The sequence below is a fragment of the Neoarius graeffei genome, chromosome 25 (genome assembly GCF_027579695.1).
Source record: "Neoarius graeffei isolate fNeoGra1 chromosome 25, fNeoGra1.pri, whole genome shotgun sequence".
NCBI lineage: Eukaryota > Metazoa > Chordata > Actinopteri > Siluriformes > Ariidae > Neoarius > Neoarius graeffei.
This window is the reverse complement of record NC_083593.1, coordinates 8,683,395-8,703,776: the sequence shown is the minus strand read 5'-3', so window position 1 is coordinate 8,703,776 and position 20,382 is coordinate 8,683,395. Positions and strand designations below refer to the sequence as shown.

Here is a 20,382-nt window from a genome sequence, read left to right as displayed (position 1 = left end):
CTTGCTCAAGAGCACCTCACCAAAGACCATCATAAAAATAGTACCTGCTGCCATCTGGCAAGGCACGCTGCAATACAGATGTGAGTGGGTTGTCAAACTTTCGCGGTTACCAGACGACTAGCCCCCCACTGTAACCCTAGCTATGTAACAGGCGAGAGGCCGAGGGCTACAGAAACGGAGATTAGCGCCGCCCTATGCACCACTTGGCGTGGGAAGGACTTTGGCTTTGGCAAGGGCACCTCAACCCAAGGCCGTCCCATGTTAGCCTAACTGCATGTCTTTTAACTGTGGGGGAAACCGGAGCGTCCAGAGGAAACCCACACTGACGCAGGGAGAACATACAAACCCCACACAGAAAGGCCCCCGCTCGAACCCAGAACCTTCTTGCCGTGACTTGACAGTGCTAACCTCTACACCACCATGCCTCAGAGCACCATGATACCTAATTTGATCCTTTAATGAGCTTGAGATGTTTTGTGAGCTATGCATGTCATCTGTGCATTCATATGGCAAGGCAAGGCAAGGCAAATTTATTTATATAGCACATTTCATACACAATGGCAGTTCAATGTGCTTTACAGAAGTAAAAACAAAAACAGTAAACAATAGAGAAATAAAATTACATAAAATAATTTTATTTTTATTCTAAAACAATTAATTAAAAGAAAATAATAAGAATTAAACAATAATAAAAATAAAATAATAAAATGAAGTAGTAGTTCAAATAGGATGAGAAGAAAAAAACCCCCAGCAGAATAGAATAAAGAATAAAATAGGATAAAGTTAAAGTAAATTTAAAACATGCAGAGAAGATTATAAAGAATGTAAAGAAGACAATATTAATTATTTAACAGAAAGCATCTGAAAACAGCTTGGTCTTTAACCTAGATTTGAAGCTGCTAACAGCAGGAGCATTTCTACTGTCCTCTGGGAGTTGGTTCCATAGCTGCACTGCATAGTAGCTAAAAGCTGCTTCACCACACTTTGTTTTAACAACAGGTTTTAATAGTACATTTTTCTGTTTCGATCTGGTAGATCTGATTGGGTTAGGCCACTGCAACATATCAGAGAGGGGCCCTGTACCATTTAGAGATTTGTACACCAGCAGCAATGCTTTAAAGTCAATTCTGTAGCTTACTGGAAGCCAGTGAAAGGACCTTAGAATTGGAGTAATGTGCTCTGTTCTTTTTGTTCGTGTGAGAACCCTCGCCGCTGCATTTTGAACCAGCTGAAGTCGTTTGATGGTCTTTCTTGGCAGGCCCGTGAAAAGGCCATCGCAGTAATCAACCCTACTAGAGATGAAGGCATGTATTAGTTTTTCCAGATCATTTTTTGACATAAGTCCTCTTAGTTTGGAAATGTTTTTTAGGTGATAAAATGCCGTTTTAGTGATTGCTTTCATGTGACTGTCAAAGTTTAGCTCGCTGTCAATGAAAACGCCAAGATTTTTAACCATTTCTTTCGTTTTAATCCCTTTTGTGTCAAGAATAGTGGTAATCCTGAGTCTTTCAACTTTTTTTCCAAATAGAATTACTTCTGTTTTATCTGTGTTCAGCTGAAGAAAATTTTGTGACATCCAGCTATTGATTTGATCGATACACTGGTAGAGACATTCAAGGGGGGCATAATCATTAGGTGATAGAGCAAAATAAATTTGGGTGTCATCTGCATAGCAGTGATACAAAATTGGGTTTCACCCTACCTCCTAAATACATGCAGGTAGGTGGACTGACTAGTCTAAAACTGCCCATGTGTATCCATGGTGTCCTGCCATCCAGTGTTTCTGCATCGACTTTCACCCTAACCAGGATAAAGTGAAGAATGAATGACCTTTATGTGTAATGAAAAATAATAATAATAAAAAAAATCAAGGATATATGGTTTGCATCTCAGTGCATGGGTGAAAAATAAATAAATACACATAAAAGCAGTTCTTCACTCTGGGTTAAGAACCACGTGCAAATGAGTGAAGATACGCCTCGCACTGAGCATGCGCAGGTCCACTGAGCATGCGCAGTACGATGTAAATACAAAGGCGCTGCCGAACTGGAAAAATGACAGGAATGAAGGAATGAGTAATGGAACAAATCTCATTTTACCACAAAGTCTTCGTGAGACTTTATTTCAGATAGCGAAGCGTGGTTTCGGTTCACACGTCTGTATCCGTCGCGGCTCTGAGGTATGTTTTAATTCGTTTACACGCAACTTTTGCGTGATACTGTAAAACTTGTGCATGCTAATTGTGCGTGCTAACTCCAGTTCCTGAAACTGAAACGATTTGAGTCATTTTTACTGTTATAATTTTATATTTGAAAACTATACAGCAAATGAAAAGGTAAATAAGCTTGGTTAATAATAATTTGATCAACATTTACTTTGGGAATTTCATTTAGAAAGTGTAGAAATGGGACGGACGCGTTTTACCGTTTGGACTGAAATATCGCGATATTTCAGTCCAAACGGTAAAACGCGTCCCTCCCAATATCGCGATATTTCAGTCCAAATGGTAAAACGCGTTCCTCCTATTTCTATTTCATATCGCGATATTTCGTAATATTATCTCGGACCACATTGGAAATAAGTGTTTTCACTTCACTTTCATGTGTTCTACTGGTTCTTAATGTCTTTCATATTTATGTTTTCATTACTTATTGAATAAATCAAATCAAATGGAAAAAAAATACACAGATTGTTATTTTCAGACATGAGGGCAGTATGAACCAGAGGATTTCGACTCTAATTTAAAAAAATATATATCTCTAGGCTGGGCGGCACGGTGGTGTAGTGGTTAGTGCTGTCACGGGGTTCTAGCCCCATGGCCGGCGAGGGCCTTTCTGTGCGGAGTTTGCATGTTCTCCCCGTGTCCGCGTGGGTTTCCTCCGGGTGCTCCGGTTTCCCCCACAGTCCAAAGACATGCAGGTTAGGTTAACTGGTGACTCTAAATTGACCGTAGGTGTGAATGTGAGTGCGAATGGTTGTCTGTGTCTATGTGTCAGCCCTGTGATGACCTGGCGACTTGTCCAGGGTGTACCCCGCCTTTCGCCCGTAGTCAGCTGGGATAGGCTACAGCTTGCCTGCGACCTTGCAGAACAGGATAAAGCGACCAGAGATAATGAGATGAGATGAGATATTTCTAGGCTCATGAACTCATGCTTATTGTTTGATACTATTTCTCATCTCATTATCTCTAGCCGCTTTATCCTGTTCTACAGGGTCGCAGGCAAGCTGGAGCCTATCCCAGCTGACTACGGGCGAAAGGCGGGGTACACCCTGGACAAGTTGCCAGGTCATCACAGGGCTGACACATAGACACAGACAACCATTCACACTCACATTCACGGTCAATTTAGAGTCACCAGTTAACCTAACCTGCATGTCTTTGGACTGTGGGGGAAACCGGAGCACCCGGAGGAAACCCACGCGGACACGGGGAGAACATGCAAACTCCGCACAGAAAGGCCCTCGCCGGTCACGGAGCTCGAACCCGGACCTTCTTGCTGTGAGGCGACAGCGCTAACCACTACACCACCGTGCCGCCTTGATACTATTTATTATCCGTTAATATCATGTTGTATTAAGATATCCCTTTAATATTCCTTAGGGTTCAGTATAATGGAGGCAGTCCTGAACAGGCTGCAAAGCCTGACCCCAGATGAGCTGCGGAATGAGCTCACAAAGGCAGGACTGAAATGTGGACCTATAACTGCTACCACAAGGGGCATCTTTGAGAAGAGACTTGCCCGAGCCCTTGTGGAGGATCAGCCGGGAGAGTGCAGTAGGTCAGAGGTGGAAGGTGGAGAAACTGGTAGCTCTTCAGACGACGCTCAGTCTCCACCAGCTCCTTCGGATGTGCTGAGGTCGGACGCGAGTCCATCAACGCATCTTTCTGAAGATGCTACTCAGCAGACGTCTCCTGAATCTCCCCCTTTATTTTATGGGGTTTTGCCACCTCTAGATGATCCATTGCTCGATGATGGTATGTATGTAAGAGACATGATTGAGCCTGAGATTATTACTAATGATTCTTTATTTGGTTTTCAAGCAGAATTATATTGTTTTTCCTAACAGGTTTCCTCCATGTTTACGATGACAGGCAGAAAGCACTAAAAGCAGTGATGAAGATCAAAGGTGCACGGTTTAAAGCTTTCCATAACAGAATGGATGCTGAGAACTTCGCGAAGGGCTTGTCTGATGGTGGCGGGACACCCAGCAAAAATTCAACGGACAAACTCCAGGTTACATCTCCAGGTGGGTTTATTCACCTCGTATGATTATTTGCCATTAAAAGACAGAATAAAACACTAAAGGACATGCTGTTACTGGAAAATAATTAACTTTGGGGTTAATTAAAGGTCTGCTTCATGGCTGACTGCATGACACCACTGTATCATTGATTACTTTCCTATAACAGCATGTCCTATTGTGTTTTATTCCTTTTTAAAAGCTTACTTTGCTGAAATAACCATAAGTATTAAGTGCAAGGCACAAACAGGATGAATCAGCCAGGATAGATCACTTGGCTATAAATATTTCACATTTATTATTATGGCCTACTTTTGTGAAGAATAATAATACAAGTAGAATTAGACTACATTCAGACTGCACCCTGAAACGACCCATATCCGATTTTTTTGCCCATATGCGACCTGTATCCGATTTGTTATTGACAATCTGAACGACACAGATCCGATTTTTTCACATGCGACCCAGGCCGCTTGGATATGTGGTCCTAAATCCGATGCATATCTGATATTTTCACATGCGACTGCAGTCTGACCGGACAGGTCGCATTCATGCGACCTACACGTCATCAACAAGAGACAAACGTCACTATTCTGCGTTGGCTAATCCCGCCTCTTTGGTGGAAAACAACAACATTTGTACAGTTTTCAGAATTTAAATAGACTTTTATAGAATTGATCAAGCTAATGGTGGATTTGGTAGGGACCTGGATGTTAAACCATCCTGTATTACAAGATTATAAGATTGTTCTGGAAATTTCCAGTAATTTGACACCTTCGGTCTCATTACTCTGCTGTTAATCAGATTATTGTGTGAGTTCCGCCGCCGCCACAAAAACCACATCGCCAGGTCTCGCCTCATCTCCATAGCAAACTGCACTGGTGTTTCTGCACCTTGAGCCAGCGCTGAGAGAAGTTGCAGAATTCATCTGGCTATAAACAATCTAAGTAAATATTTATAAAAATGTAGAAAAAGTTTATTAATATGACGAAATAAATATGTGCAAATTATTAAGCCTGAATTAAGAGTTTGGTAATCCAGCGGCCGTATCCCAAATGACTGCCTACTGAAGCTCGAGTGCACTATATAGAGTTTAAAAATCCATTACTTCCTAGTAACATGCAGTGCACTTATATAGAAATTTGAGAGACATTTAGGAGTCAACCCTCGTTACCAGGCTACACGTTTTTATTTCAGTTCAGAAACAAAAACACACACGAGACCTCACACTTTAACACTAACCAGATAATTAAACAAACAAACAAAAAAAGAAATCATTAAACTTGAAGAGTGCGCTTTTTTTTTTGTTTACATATTACGTAGATGTGCTTTTTACGTGTCAATTTGCGCATGCGGGACACTTTTGGGTCGTTTTCCGTTCATATTGGAGATCGCATGCAAGTCTCATATAATTGGTAATGTGAACGGCCTAACAAAAAAATCGGATTTCACAACAAATCGGATATGGGTCGTTTCAGGTTGCAGTCTGAACGTAGTGTTAGTCACGATGATCCAATTGTGTTGTTAATAGGACCCTATTAGCATTTACTTATTTTTAACAAATGTGTTTAATATTTTTATTAGAAGCATATTCTTAAATCCATGGCATTATTAATTTGCGCTATTATCAACTAAGTATATCCTGGTTGTATGATAAGAAAGTAATTGGTGAAAAAAAAAAGGCACATCTATTAAAAAAAATTATTTATATATAATATAAAATATACACGCAATGGCATGCAAAAGTTTGGGCACCCTTGCTGAAAATGTCTGTTACTGTGAATAGTTAAGTGAGCAGAAGATGAACTGATCACCATAAGGGTAAAGATGACACATTTCTTTAATATTTTCCATAAGATTACATTTTTATTTCCATCATTTACAGGCGTAAAATACTAAAAAATGAAAAGGGCCTGAAGCTAATGTTTGGGCACCCTGCATGGTCAGTACTTAGTAACACCCCCTTTGGCAAGTATCACAGCTTGTAAACACTTTTTTTTTTTTTTTTTGTAGCCAGCTAATAATCTTTCAGTTCTTACCTGGGGGATTTTCACGCTTTTGTCCTTGCAAAAGGCTTCCAGTTTTACAAGTTTCTTGGGCTGTCTTGCATGTGCTGCTGTTTTCAGATCTATCCACAGATTTTCAATGATGTTTAGGTCAGGGGACTGTGAGGGCCCGGGCAAAACCTTCAGCTTGGGCCTCTTGAGGTATTCCATTGTAGATTTTGAGGTGCATTTTGGATCATCGTCTTATTGTAGGACCTGTCCTGTTTTTAACTTCAACTTTTTTTACAGATGGTGTGATGTTTGCTTCCAGAATTTGCTGGTATTTATTTGAATCCATGCTTCCCTCGACCAATGAAATGTGCCCTGTGCCACTGGCTGCAACACAACCCCAAAGCATGATCGATCCACACCCATGCTTCAGAGTTGGAGAGGTGTTCTTTTCCTGGCATTTGGCACCCTTTTTTCTCCAAACGTACCTTTGGACATTGTGGCCAAAAAGTTCTATTTTGATTTCATCAGTCCACAGGACTTGTTTCCAAAATGCATCAGGCTTATTTAGATGTTCATTTGCAAACTTCAGATGCTGAAGTTTGTGGCTAGGATGCAGGAACGGTTTTCTTCTGATGACTCTCCCATGAAGGTCATATTTGTTCAGGTGTCGCTGCATAGTAGAACAGTGCACCACCACTCCAGGGTCTGCTCAATCTTTCTGAAGGTCTTTTGCAGTTAAACAGGGGTTTTTATTTGCCTTTCTAGCAATCCAACGAGCAGTTCTTTCAGAAAGTTTTCTTCATCTTCCAGACCTCACCTTGATCTCCACTCTTTCTGTTAACTGCCATTTCTTAATAACATTACAATCTGAGGAAACGGCTACCTGAAAACACTTTGCTGCGTTCTTGTAGCCTTCTCCTGCTTTGTGAGCATCAATTATTTTACAACCCCGATTCCAAAAAAGTTGGGACAAAGTACAAATTGTAAATAAAAACGGAATGCAATGATGTGGAAGTTTCAAAATTCCATATTTTATTCAGAATAGAACATAGATGACATATCAAATGTTTAAACTGAGAAAATGTATCATTTAAAGAGAAAAATTAGGTGATTTTTAAATTTCATGACAACAACACATCTCGGGCGGCACGGTGGTGTAGTGGTTAGCGCTGTCGCCTCACAGCAAGAAGGTCCGGGTTCGAGCCCCGTGGCCGGCGAGGGCCTTTCTGTGCGGAGTTTGCATGTTCTCCCCGTGTCCCCGTGGGTTTCCTCCGGGTGCTCCGGTTTCCCCCACAGTCCAAAGACATGCAGGTTAGGTTAACTGGTGACTCTAAATTGACCGTAGGTGTGAATGTGAGTGTGAATGGTTGTCTGTGTCTATGTGTCAGCCCTGTGATGACCTGGCGACTTGTCCAGGGTGTACCCCGCCTTTTGCCCGTAGTCAGCTGGGATAGGCTCCAGCTTGCCTGCGACCCTGTAGGACAGAATAAAGCGGCTAGAGATAATGAGATGAGATAATGAGACAACACATCTCAAAAAAGTTGGGACAAGGCCATGTTTACCACTGTGAGACATCCCCTTTTCTCTTTACAACAGTCTGTAAACGTCTGGGGACTGAGGAGACAAGTTGCTCAAGTTTAGGGATAGGAATGTTAACCCATTCTTGTCTAATGTAGGATTCTAGTTGCTCAACTGTCTTAGGTCTTTTTTGTCGTATCTTCCGTTTTATGATGCGCCAAATGTTTTCTTTGGGTGAAAGATCTGGATTGCAGGCTGGCCAGTTCAGTACCCGGACCCTTCTTCTACGCAGCCATGATGCTGTAATTGATGCAGTATGTGGTTTGGCATTGTCATGTTGGAAAATGCAAGGTCTTTCCTGAAAGAGACGTCGTCTGGATGGGAGCATATATTGCTCTAGAACCTGGATATACCTTTCAGCATTGATGGTGTCTTTCCAGATGTGTAAGCTGCCCATGCCACACGCACTAATGCAACCCCATACCATCAGAGATGCAGGCTTCTGAACTGAGCGCTGATAACAACTTGGGTCGTCCTTCTCCTCTTTAGTCCGAATGACACGGCGTCCCTGATTTCCATAAAGAACTTCAAATTTTGATTCGTCTGACCACAGAACAGTTTTCCACTTTGCCACAGTCCATTTTAAATGAGCCTTGGCCCAGAGAAGACGTCTGCGCTTCTGGATCGTGTTTAGATACGGCTTCTTCTTTGAACTATCGAGTTTTAGCTGGCAACGGCGGATGGCACGGTGAATTGTGTTCACAGATAATGTTCTCTGGAAATATTCCTGAGCCCATTTTGTGATTTCCAATACAGAAGCATGCCTGTATGTGATGCAGTGCCGTCTAAGGGCCCGAAGATCACGGGCACCCAGTATGGTTTTCCGGCCTTGACCCTTGCGCACAGAGATTCTTCCAGATTCTCTGAATCTTTTGATGATATTATGCACTGTAGATGATGATATGTTCAAACTCTTTGCAATTTTACACTGTCGAACTCCTTTCTGATATTGCTCCACTATTTGTCGGCGCAGAATTAGGGGGATTGGTGATCCTCTTCCCATCTTTACTTCTGAGAGCTGCTGCCACTCCAAGATGCTCTTTTTATACCCAGTCATGTTAATGACCTATTGCCAATTGACCTAATGAGTTGCAATTTGGTCCTCCAGCTGTTCCTTTTTTGTACCTTTAACTTTTCCAGCCTCTTATTGCCCCTGTCCCAACTTTTTTGAGATGTGTTGCTGTCATGAAATTTCAAATGAGCCAATATTTGGCATGAAATTTCAAAATGTCTCACTTTCGACATTTGATATGTTGTCTATGTTCTATTGTGAATACAATATCAGTTTTTGAGATTTGTAAATTATTGCATTCCGTTTTTATTTACAATTTGTACTTTGTCCCAACTTTTTTGGAATCGGGGTTGTATTATTCAGAATGCGAGGGAGTTGCTTAGAGGAGCCCATGGCTGTTGATTTTAGGGACAAGTTTGAGGAGTCAGAGAATTTATACAGCTTTGAAATCTGCATCATCTGACCTTTCCTAACGAAGAATTTGAACAAGCCACAGCTCAATAAGCTAATTAAGGTCTGGAACCTTGGTATAAAAGTTACCTGAGAACTCAAATGCATTAGGGTGCCCAAACTTTCGCATGGTGTTCCTTTTCTTTTTTCCACTATCCAATTGTACAAAACAAAAATAATACACAAATCTTGCAGAAAATGCTGAAAAGAAATGTCTCGTCTTTACCTTTATGCCTTTTAGTGATCAGTTCATCTTCTGCTCACTTAACTATTCACAGTAACAGACATTTTCAGCAAGGGTGCCCAAACTTTTACATGCCACTGTGTGTATATATATATATATATATTTCATTTGGCTGTGTGTAGGCTACTTCACTTGAATGCTTCTTTTTCCAACCCCAATTATAAATAAAATTGGCAGTAGTCAGGATTTTCTAATTTGCATAATGTAACACACCGCTTAGTAAAGCATAGTAAGAACTTTATGTATTTGCCAGGGAAGTACAGTATGCTCATTAATCTTCATTATGACCTGATTTTAGCTTTTGTTGCTTAAGTTATTAGGCAAGAGCCATAAAACGGGGCCATAGCTAAAATTAATGTCACTTGGCTGTCAGTGCCTAAAATGATATCCTTTAATACATAATTAAAATGGATGGTTAGTGTGGTATCATTTACATAATGCTTACTGAATACATGTTCTTAAACAATTTTGTTGCTGCGTACAAACTTTTTGTTTACGTTTTACAAAATAGTAGATTTCAAAAGATTACAAACAGCATACAGATTTAATAAATAAATAAATACAACCCCAATTCCAAAAAAGTTGGGATGCTGGGTAAACCATCAGTAAAAGCAGAATGCAATGATTTGCAAATCACTGAAACCTGATATTTCATTGAAAATTGTACAAAGACAACATGTCAGATGTTGAAACTGAAAAAGTTTGTTTTTTGAAAAACGTGCTCGTTTTGAATTTGATGTCAGCAACACGTTTCAAAAAAGTTGGGACAGGGGCGTGTTTACCACTGTGTTGCCTCACCCCTACTTTTAACAACACTCTGTAAACGTTTGGGAACTGAGGAGACCAATTGCTGTAGTTTTGAAAGACAAATGTTGTCCCGTTCTCATCTGATAGACAATTTCAGTTGCTCAACAGTTTGGGATCACTTTTGTCATATTTTGTGCTTCATAACGCGCCAGATGTTTTCAATGTGAGACAGGTCTGGACTGCAGGCAGGCCAGTTTAGCACCCGGACTTTTTTAGTACAGAGCCATGCAGTTTTAATATGTGCAGAAAGCAGTTTGGCATTGTCTTGCTGAAAGAAGGGAGGCCTTGCTTGGAAAATATTTTGTCTGGATGGTAGGGCTGCACAATTAATCGAATTTAATCGAAAATCGCGATTTTGGCTGCCACGATTAAATTAAATGAAAATCGCGATTTATTTCCATTTAAAATGCGAGCTCTGCTGCATATCTGATCAAGCACTTTTTGACCAGTACTCCGCTAAACCATTAGGGGGCGAACCGACGCATGTAAGGTTTCATTACTCCGCCTAAATAAGCAAGCAAGCCAAGTGCGCAGAGCTTCAGTGCAGCGGTATCCAGTGTTGCCAGTTTGGGCGGTTTTAAGTGCATTTTGGCGGATTTGAACATATTTTGGGCTGGAAAACGTCAGCAGTGTCTGGCAACACTGGCGGTATCTTCTTCAAGGGGTGATAGCATGAGAGTAGGTAACAGATTGAGCGTATTTAGCACTGGAGGCAATGTTGTGACCTGCCTTCGCTCATGTTTAAAGCCAGAGCATGTTGATAGGCTGGTCTTTCTAGCTAAAAACTTGTAGGCCTCAGTATAATGCTATGTAATTGTTGCAATCGAGTTTTCAGTTCCTTCATCCTTTGGTAATTTCTTGGATAAAGTTCATTTATTTGTCATTTGGAAATCAGAATTTCTCTTTTTTAAATTTCATTCTGCACTGAAAGCTGTTCATATTGTTTGTTTGAATATAGTGAAATAAAATTTAAGTGATTTCCCTAACATCAAGAATAATCGTGATTAATAATCGTGATTACAATTTTGATCAAGATAATCGTGATTATCATTTTTTCCATAATCGTGCAGCCCTACTGGATGGCAGTATATTGCTCTGAAACGTGTGTATATCATTTAGCGTTAATGATGCCTTTCCAGATGTACAAGCTACTCATGTCATGTGCACTAATGCACCTTCATACCATCACAGACGCTGGCTTTTGAACTGTGCACTGATAACAAGCTAGATGGTCCCTCTCCTCTTTAGCCTGGAGGATGTGGTGTCCATGATTTTCCAAAAAGAATATTTACTTTTGATTTGTCAGATCTTGGGACAGTTTTCCACTTCGCCGCAGTCCATCATAAAAGAGCTCGGGCCCAGAGAAGGTGGTGGTGTTTCTGGATATTGTTTATATCTGGTTTTAACTTGCATTTGTGGATGCAGTAATGAACTGTTTTCACAGACGATGGTTTTCTGAAGTGCTCCTGAGCCCATACAGTGATTTCCACTCCAGACACGTGTCTGCTTTTAATGCAGTGTCTCCTGAGGGCCTGAAGATCACAGGCATCCAATGTCAGTTTTCAGCCTTGTCTCTTGCATACAGAGATTTCTCCGGATTCTCTGAATCTTTTAATGATATTATGGACCACAGATGATGTGATCCCCAAATTCTTTGCAATTTTATATTGAGGAATGTTATTCTTAAATTCTTGCATTGTTTGCCCGCGCATTCTTTCACAGAGCGGTGAACCCCTCCCCATCTTTACTTCTGATAGACTCCGCCTCTCTGGGATGCTCTTTTTTTTAATACCCAGTCATGTTACTGACCTGTTGCCAATTTACCAAATTATTATTTTTTTTAAGCTTTACACAACTTTTTCAGTCTTATGTTGCCCCATCCCAACTTTTCTGAAATGTGTTGCTGACATCAAATTCAAAATGAGCGTATATTTTTCAAAAAACAATACAATTTCTCAGTTTTAACATTTGATCTGATGTCTTTGTACTATTTTCAATGAAATACAGGGTTTCCATGATTTGTAAATGATGGCATTCTGTTTTTTTTTACAGTTTACACAGCGTCCCAACTTTTTTGGAATTGGGGTTGGAAATGAATTTGAATACATCATGGTCTAATGGTTAGAGAAGCAGCTTTGGAACCAAAAGGTCACTGGTTTGATTCCTTGAACCAGCAAGAATGGCTGACATGCCCTTGAGCAAGGCACCTAACCCCTAACTGCTCCCCAGGCTGCTCTGGGTACGTTGTACTGTACAGTACATCACTCTGGATAAGAGCGTCTGCTAAATGCCTACAATGTAATGTAACATCACCTTCTGACTTTTCCCGGTAATGAATCAAAGTAGCTTTGGTCAGCATTTGTGGAGCGCTTCATATACCGTCTAGCTTTTGTTCATCAATAACAAACTCGGCATAGCTGTGAAAGATCCATTTAATTCACAGAGAAATCACCAAATCTGGAAACGGCCCATCTGGAGAAGGCTAATGAGTTCAGAAGTCCACGCATACAAGATCTAACAACAAAACTTAGAAGAGCTGTGGAGAAAGGAGACACGGAGGCTTTTAAAGAGCTTGTCCGGGATAACCCAAGATACCTTATAGGACCTGGAGACACCCCAACCATTGTCCAGGTAGAGGGTAGCGTTTTGAAAACCCACACCACTTTTTGTCCAAACAATACAGCGTTAATGGACTTTAAGATGTAATATGTGATGCAGGAAGGCTGCAGATACAACGTCCTTCATGTAGCAGCAAAAGAGAACCAAGCAGAGATGGCATGCCTCATATTGGAGACCCTACAGAGTCCGGAGTTCATGCGTCGCATGTATCCTGATGATCAGGAAGACATGCTGTGGCAACGAATCGGCTACATCGTGGATCTGTACCTCAACACACCCGATAAAGGGGTTAGTACTATACAGACGTGGTGTTTTCTTTCTGATTGAGCTCTTTAGGTAACAAGCTATGATGGTCTTTCTACAGAGCAATGAGACGCCACTGCACTTCGCTTGTAAGTTTGGATGCCCAGAGGTAGTGAACGTTCTTTGTTCACATCCAGACGTTGATAAGAACTCCAGGAACAAGTATGGACAGATGCCACTTAGTGTACGTACAGTATATTTCTTTCCGTTTTAAATACAGTATTAATAAAACCTCACTGGTTACATTCTGGCTTCAAGCATAAGGTTTGCAGTTCAAGTCAGGATGCTCACATTGGGCTGTATTTAGAGTCGAGTCATGCGCACGTAGTGAGGATTAAATACCAAAGTTACGGAGGTGCGGACTATACACGGGTCGTTTGCGTAATTTGAAAATCTCAAAACAAGCATGTGTGTAACCGGACTTTGAACATGCGTGGTTTTTCCCGCGTAAACAAGAACATAACTTTTTTGACTTAAGTCGTCCTCTCTGAATACGGCCCATTGATATCTGTTTTAACCGCATGACAAACACTACGTTCAGACTGCAACCTGAAACGACCCATATCCGATTTGTTGTGAAATCCGATTTTTTTGTTAGGCCGTTCACATTACCAATTATATGAGACTTGTATGCGATCTCCAATATGAACAGAAAACGACCCAAAAGTGTCCCGCATGCGCAAATTGACATGTAATAAGCACATCTACGTAATACGTAAACAAAAAAAAAGCGCACTCTTCGAGTTTGCAAGTAAAGCATGGAGATGAGGCGAGACCTGGCGATGTGGTTTTTGTGGCGGCGGCGGAACTCTTACAATAATCTGATTAATGTGGGCAGCAGACTAATGAGACCGAAGGTGTCAAATTACTGGAAATTTCCAGAACAATCTTATAATCTTGTAATACAGGATGGTTTAAGTTATAAATCAGTTACAGAAACTGTTTTATTTAATCAGGCTAACAGATCAACATCCAGGTCCCTACCAAATCCACCATTAGCTTGATCAATTCTATAAAAGTCTATTTAAATTCTGAAAACTGTACAAATGTTGTTGTTTTCCACCAAAGAGGCGGGATTAGCCAACGCAGAATAGTGACGTTTGTCTCTTGTTGATGGCGTGTAGGTCGCATGAAGGCGACCTGTCCGGTCAGACTGCAGTCGCATGTGAAAATAACGGATATGCATCGGAATTAGGACCACATATCCAAGCGGCCTGGGTCGCATGTGAAAAAATCGGATCTGTGTCGTTCAGATTGTCAATAACAAATTGGATACAGGTCGCATATGGGCAAAAAAATCGGATATGGGTCGTTTCAGGGTGCAGTCTGAATGTAGTCAAAAAGACCACTGTTCCATCCGTCATATGCACAGAGATTATAGTTGAGACAAAATTTGAGCTTTGTGTGTTTGCTGCTGCTGTTGTTTATCACCATATTGTTCCTACTTTAACAGATAATATGTCAAAGGAACAACAAAAATAAAGAAACTAAAGAAAGGATTCAAGGATATTTGGAGGGTAAGTTTGGGAGTGGAGGAAGCTTACTACAAAATGCTGAAGGAGGGAAAAAAAACCCCACTGATTTTAATTATTATGTTTTGTCCCAGATCGTTTTTTCGTACCTTTACTGAGAGCCACAGATAACACCCTCAACCCAGTGATTGGTGCAGCCTGGGCCCCTGGCACCTCTAAATATTGGGATGTGTCACTAAGCCCTGGGTTGATAGAAGATCCTAAAAATCCATTGATGACCATTAGGGCGTTTGTAGGCCCTCTGAACTTATCGAAGGTAATTCCAGCCCTCACTTTTATTTTAGGATCCTGTTCTGTTTGTGGTTACTTAAAGTGCCATTCCACCATTGGATGTATTCTTTGGCATAAAAAACAATATATTTTATGACAACATGACTAGACAGAGAAATCTTTTAGCTTCAAAATGATATATCAAACATAATTTTTTGACAACGACAAGTATATTCATTTTACGACCAAAGTCAGCTACCCTTTTAATTTCCGCGCGGTAGTGAAACGTGATGTCATCGGCAGGTTCCCCTTCTTGTGTACCACGTGTCGGTCTATTTTTAGACCGGGAAACCCCCAAAGTGAGAGAGTCATTTCTCCTCGTATATGGGGGCCAAAAAAATTGCGAAAAATTGAGTTAATCTTTCAGTTAGCTAGATTTATTGGTATTAGCTAGATTTATTGGTATTATTTTTATCGCGTTCTATCCGCCATTGCTGATAATATGTGCCACGTCACGTGGTACACAAGAAGGGGAACCTGCCGATGACATCACGCGCGGAAATTAAAAGTGTAGGTGACTTTGGTCGCAAAATTAATATACTTGTCGTTGTCAAAAAATTATGTTTGATATATCATTTTGAAGCTAAAAGATTTCTCTGTCTAGTGATACCATTTATATATGTTGTCAAAATGTATTGTATTTTATGCCAAAGAATACATCCAATGGTGGAATGGCACTTTAACCAAGCTTCTTTTTGCAGGCAGAAGAGTTTCACAAGCTGTGGAAAACACCGTCTCGTGATCGAGCAAGATACTTTCATCACATTTTAAAATCGGATCCTGATCGAGGAGCAGAGAGAGTAGGAAGGTAGGAGTGTAATTTTAAAATTTATTATAGAGCAACCTTTATTTTGAAGAACTCAATGCTGAAACACAGTACATATGTTTGTATTTGGAATTTTTTTTTTTTTTAAATGGGGGGTATACTGTTTTTTTTAAACCTCCGTCTGTCCGAAACACCCTTTTTTTCAGCAACCACAAATCATAACTACTTGGTACCAAACTTCAGCTTGGGGTTCTATACTGTGTATACCATTTTCAGGTCTGTCGCACATCGACTGCCTGTTTACCGACTGAATGTATTTACGAAGGGCGGCACGGTGGTGTAGTGGTTAGCGCTGTCGCCTCACAGCAAGAAGGTCTGGGTTCGAGCCCCGTGGCCGGCGAGGGCCTTTCTGTGCGGAGTTTGCATGTTGTCCGCGTGGGTTTCCTCCGGGTGCTCCGGTTTCCCCCACAGTCCAAAGACATGCAGGTTAGGTTAACTGGTGACTCTAAATTGACCGTAGGTGTGAATGTGAGTGTGAATGGCTGTCTGTGTCTGTGTCAGCCCTGTGATGACCTGGCGACTTGTCCAGGGTGTACCCCGCCTTTCGCCCGTAGTCAGCTGGGATAGGCTCCAGCTTGCCTGCGACCCTGTAGAACAGGATAAAGCGGCTACAGATAATGAGATGTATTTATGAAACCTATAGGGTGGATTTTGACGCTATTTCAAGAAACAAATTTCTATTTCAAAATGGCAGTTTATCAGGATGCTATTTGAAATCCCTGGCGAGACACTGCTCTTTACTTAGTCGTTTCAGGGTTAATTATTTGTTGAAGTCAACGTTCATAATAAGTGTCCTATTCCTTCGATTGCTTGCGTTCTGATAAAAGCGAGAGCAGGGCGATACGTAAGTGAGCAGTAGCTCACAGTTGATCTTATTGACTGGTGCTGTATTTGCGTTATTCCTGTGACAAGTTAACAGGTGTCTGTTGATCTGACACAGCATTCTGGGAAATGTATGACGGTAATTTTGAAAGTTTTAAGCCTCTGGTGAGATCTTAACCCTCAAAGGAAAAAATCTAAATGCATATTAATGTAATTTTTGTTGACAGGGAATTGGCGCATGAGATGGGGTACCCCTGGGCTGAATACTGGGACTTCTTGAATTGCTTCACTGACCTTTCCACAGAGGACGGCTTGAGCGTGATGGAGGATTATTTGAACAAACAGAAGAATGATCCAGAGAAGAGGTTTTCAGACTTAAGAAGTCCTGAATCACTCACTGGTGAGAGACAGTTTCAGAGGTTTTGAAAACAAAATCTAAAACAGCGTTTATGGATGACATGTACCTTTTGAAACGACATTCTGTTTTCAAGTGGCTTGTTTAGGACCTACAGTGGTGCTTGAAAGTTTGTGAACCCTTTAGAATTTTCTATATTTCTGCATAAATATGAGCTAAAACATCATCAGATTTTCACACAAGTCCTAAAAGTAGATAAAGAGAACCCAGTTAAACAAATGAGACAAAAATATTATACTTGGTCAATTATTTATTGGGGAAAACAATCCAATATTACATATCTGTGAGTGGCAAAAGTAAGTGAACCTTTGCTTTCAGTATCTGGTGTGACCCCCTTGTGCAGCAATAACTGCAACTAAACGTTTGCGGTAACTGTTGATCAGTCCTGCACACCGACTTGGAGGAATTTTAGCCCGTTCCTCTGTACAGAACAGCTTCAACTCTGGGATGTTGGTGGGTTTCCTCACATGAACTGCTCGCTTCAGGTCCTTCCACAACATTTCCATTGGATTAAGGTCAGGACTTTGACTTGGCCATTCCAAAACATTTACTTTATTCTTCTTTAACCATTCTTTGGTAGAACGACTTGTGTGCTTAGGGTTGTTGTTTTGCTGCATGACCCACCTTCTCTTGAGATTCAGTTCATGGACAGATGTCCTGACATTTTCCTTTAGAATTCGCTGGTATAATTCAGAATTCATTGTTCCATCAATGATGGCAAGCCATCCTGGCCCAGATGCAGCAAAACAGGCCCAAACCATGATACTACCACCAACATGTTTCACAGATGGGATAAGGTTCTTATGCTGGAATGCAGTGTTTTCCTTTCTCCAAACATAACGCTTCTAATTTAAACCAAAATGTTCTATTTTGGTCTCATCTGTCCACGAATCATTTTTCCAATAGCCTTCTGGCTTCTTTCGATTACGTTCATTATGTCTTATATTAAATATAGTTAGTTTTTTTTTTTTTTCTTTTTTATCAGACATCTAATTATCTAATTGTTAACACACCTGTCAAACCACACACAACACTCCGTCAGATCCTGGTTCATCCCAAAGACAGAATACATCCGGACAACAGATGCAACACCATATATGAGATTCCATGTAAATTATGCAATAAAACTTATATTGGGGAGACAGGAAGGAGTTTCAGCACAAGAAAACATGAACATAAGAAAGAGTGCGAAAAGGAGACAGCTACAAGACAAACCCGAACAATAAAAGAAAAGGCACAACAGGAAAATTATAAGTCAGCTATAACAGATCACTGTAAAAGGGAAAATCACATTATGGACTGGGGGAATGCCAGAGTCATCCGCACAGAAGATAACAAACATCAGCGCTGGATCAGGGAGGCCATGGAGATCCGTAAGCGAAGCCCGAGGACCATCAACCGGGATGAGGGAGCATACATGCTCTCCCACACCTGGAGTGCCATCTTGCAGGGGACAAACAGACAGTAGAAGGCGTGACCGACCTGTCAAACCAGACAGGAAGGCCACGCCTTCAGAAACAGCAGCTGATAAAAGATGCGTCACCAATTAACATCCGGTGACACTCTGAGGAAGACGGAAGTTGTACGTCGAAACATGTCAGGTAAACAAACCCAAAAATTAGATGTCTGATAAAAAAGAAAAAAAAAAAACTAGCCTTCTGGCTTGTCCACATGATCTTTAGCAAACTGCAGACGAGCAGCAATGGTCTTTTTGGAGAGCAGTGGCTCTCTCCTTGCAACCCTGCCATGCACACCATTGTTGTTCAGTGTTCTCCTGATGGTGGACTCATGAACATTAACATTCCTACAAACAAAACGAAGTGTCCCTAGCTCTGCAAGTGCACGGACAGAGTGTGTAGAAGAGTAAATGCAAAGCCAGTACCTTACCTGAAGTTGTTCTTCTCCAGATGCCATCTTCGGGGGAAAGTCCGTAAAAGTCGAGTGCCAAGTGCGGAGCCCATCCCGCTGGAAATACACAATTGTGGTTGCTTCGTTTTGTTTGTAGGAACCCTCTACTCACTTCCACAGAACTGCCATGTTGTTTTGAGCTTTGCAATGGTTTTAAAACTAGCGTTTTGTATCGGCAAAAAGACATGCCCCTCGCACTGCCGTGTTGGCGCTTTCCGGTTGAAATCGCAAAAAACAAACTGTCTCAAAACACATCCAATTGACGTGATCGTGGTAGCAACTCAACGTATGCACTCCCAATAATGTGATAATAGACCTAGAAAGCATATCACTCCGGATTATTCCTTTAACTGCTAATCCTAGAGGTTCACATACTTTTGCCACTCACAGATGTGTAATATTGGATCATTTTCCTCAATAAATAAATTACTAAGTATAATATTTTTGTCTCATTTGTTAACTGGGTTCTCTTTATCTACTTTTAGGACTTGTGTGAAAATCTGATGATGTTTTAGGTCATATTTATGCAGAAATATAGAAAATTCTAAAGGGTTCACAAACTTTCAAGCACCACTGTAACAGAGTATAACTCTCAACATTTTTGACTTGTTAACTGTGAAGTGACACTAAATTGTCACCTGTGATGGCACTAAATTGCATGGAATAAGAAAACGAATTAGTATAAATTTATAGTCGCGTAACTGTAAATAAGGTATTTCTCTATGTGGTCATTTTGTGATGTCATCAGACACAGGAAAAGGCTCAGGACGCTTTTCCATCTTTAAAAAATCAGCAGATTATGTGAAATATGGGGGGGGGAAAAAACTCTCCACGACTTGCCCCAGCACCTTCCCCTGGTAGAAAGCAGAAGAATTTTTACATTGTCTGCACTGACATACTGGAGCGTGGTAGACTCGGACATTTAACGCTTTTCAACATCTATTCAACACTATGTTCTTTCTGCTGATTAATTCTGCATGAATTCATGATCTAATAATACAAAAACACAAAGCTTTTTATCCCACAGTGTTGTTAGTCTTAAATCTGATTGGTCAGAAGGTGTTGATTGATTAATTTTCTGTAACACTAATGCAGGATTGGCTGGCGGATGCTCCATATTATCTAAAGCTCTTAATTAACAGATGGGAAACAAGGGTTGTTGTTTGACGATTAAAAGTTTGTAATCAATGATGTGGCAAAGATTTCTGTGAGGAGATGTTTATTTAAAGCCTCGGTCACAACCGGCCGTACGTGCTCCTACGGCCGGTCTACGTGCAAGAAACGCACGGAGGGCGCGCGTGTGACGTGCTGATTTTCGAGCCATAGACTGGCCGCAGACCGGCCGCAGAAGTTCTTT

General features: G+C 41.0%; 1 protein-coding gene across 3 annotated transcripts in view; it reads left to right on the top strand.

The window, feature by feature from the left end:
- Positions 1 to 2,029: 2,029 nt before the first annotated feature.
- The window catches only part of LOC132873312 (ankyrin repeat and LEM domain-containing protein 2-like), an 89,723-nt gene continuing 71,370 nt past the window's right edge, over positions 2,030 to 20,382 (top strand). The window contains exons 1-10 of one of the 3 annotated variants that reach the window (XM_060908710.1): positions 2,030 to 2,179; positions 3,602 to 3,976; positions 4,069 to 4,248; positions 12,774 to 12,961; positions 13,049 to 13,237; positions 13,314 to 13,436; positions 14,706 to 14,769; positions 14,859 to 15,040; positions 15,756 to 15,862; positions 16,930 to 17,102. In XM_060908710.1, coding sequence (XP_060764693.1) covers positions 3,613 to 3,976; positions 4,069 to 4,248; positions 12,774 to 12,961; positions 13,049 to 13,237; positions 13,314 to 13,436; positions 14,706 to 14,769; positions 14,859 to 15,040; positions 15,756 to 15,862; positions 16,930 to 17,102 — 1,570 coding nt within the window. In that variant the 5' untranslated portion in view covers positions 2,030 to 2,179; positions 3,602 to 3,612. Of the gene's footprint in view, positions 2,180 to 3,601; positions 3,977 to 4,068; positions 4,249 to 12,773; positions 12,962 to 13,048; positions 13,238 to 13,313; positions 13,437 to 14,705; positions 14,770 to 14,858; positions 15,041 to 15,755; positions 15,863 to 16,929; positions 17,103 to 20,382 lie in introns of those variants that run through there. The other 2 variants (XM_060908711.1, XM_060908712.1) reach the window with 2 other exon arrangements.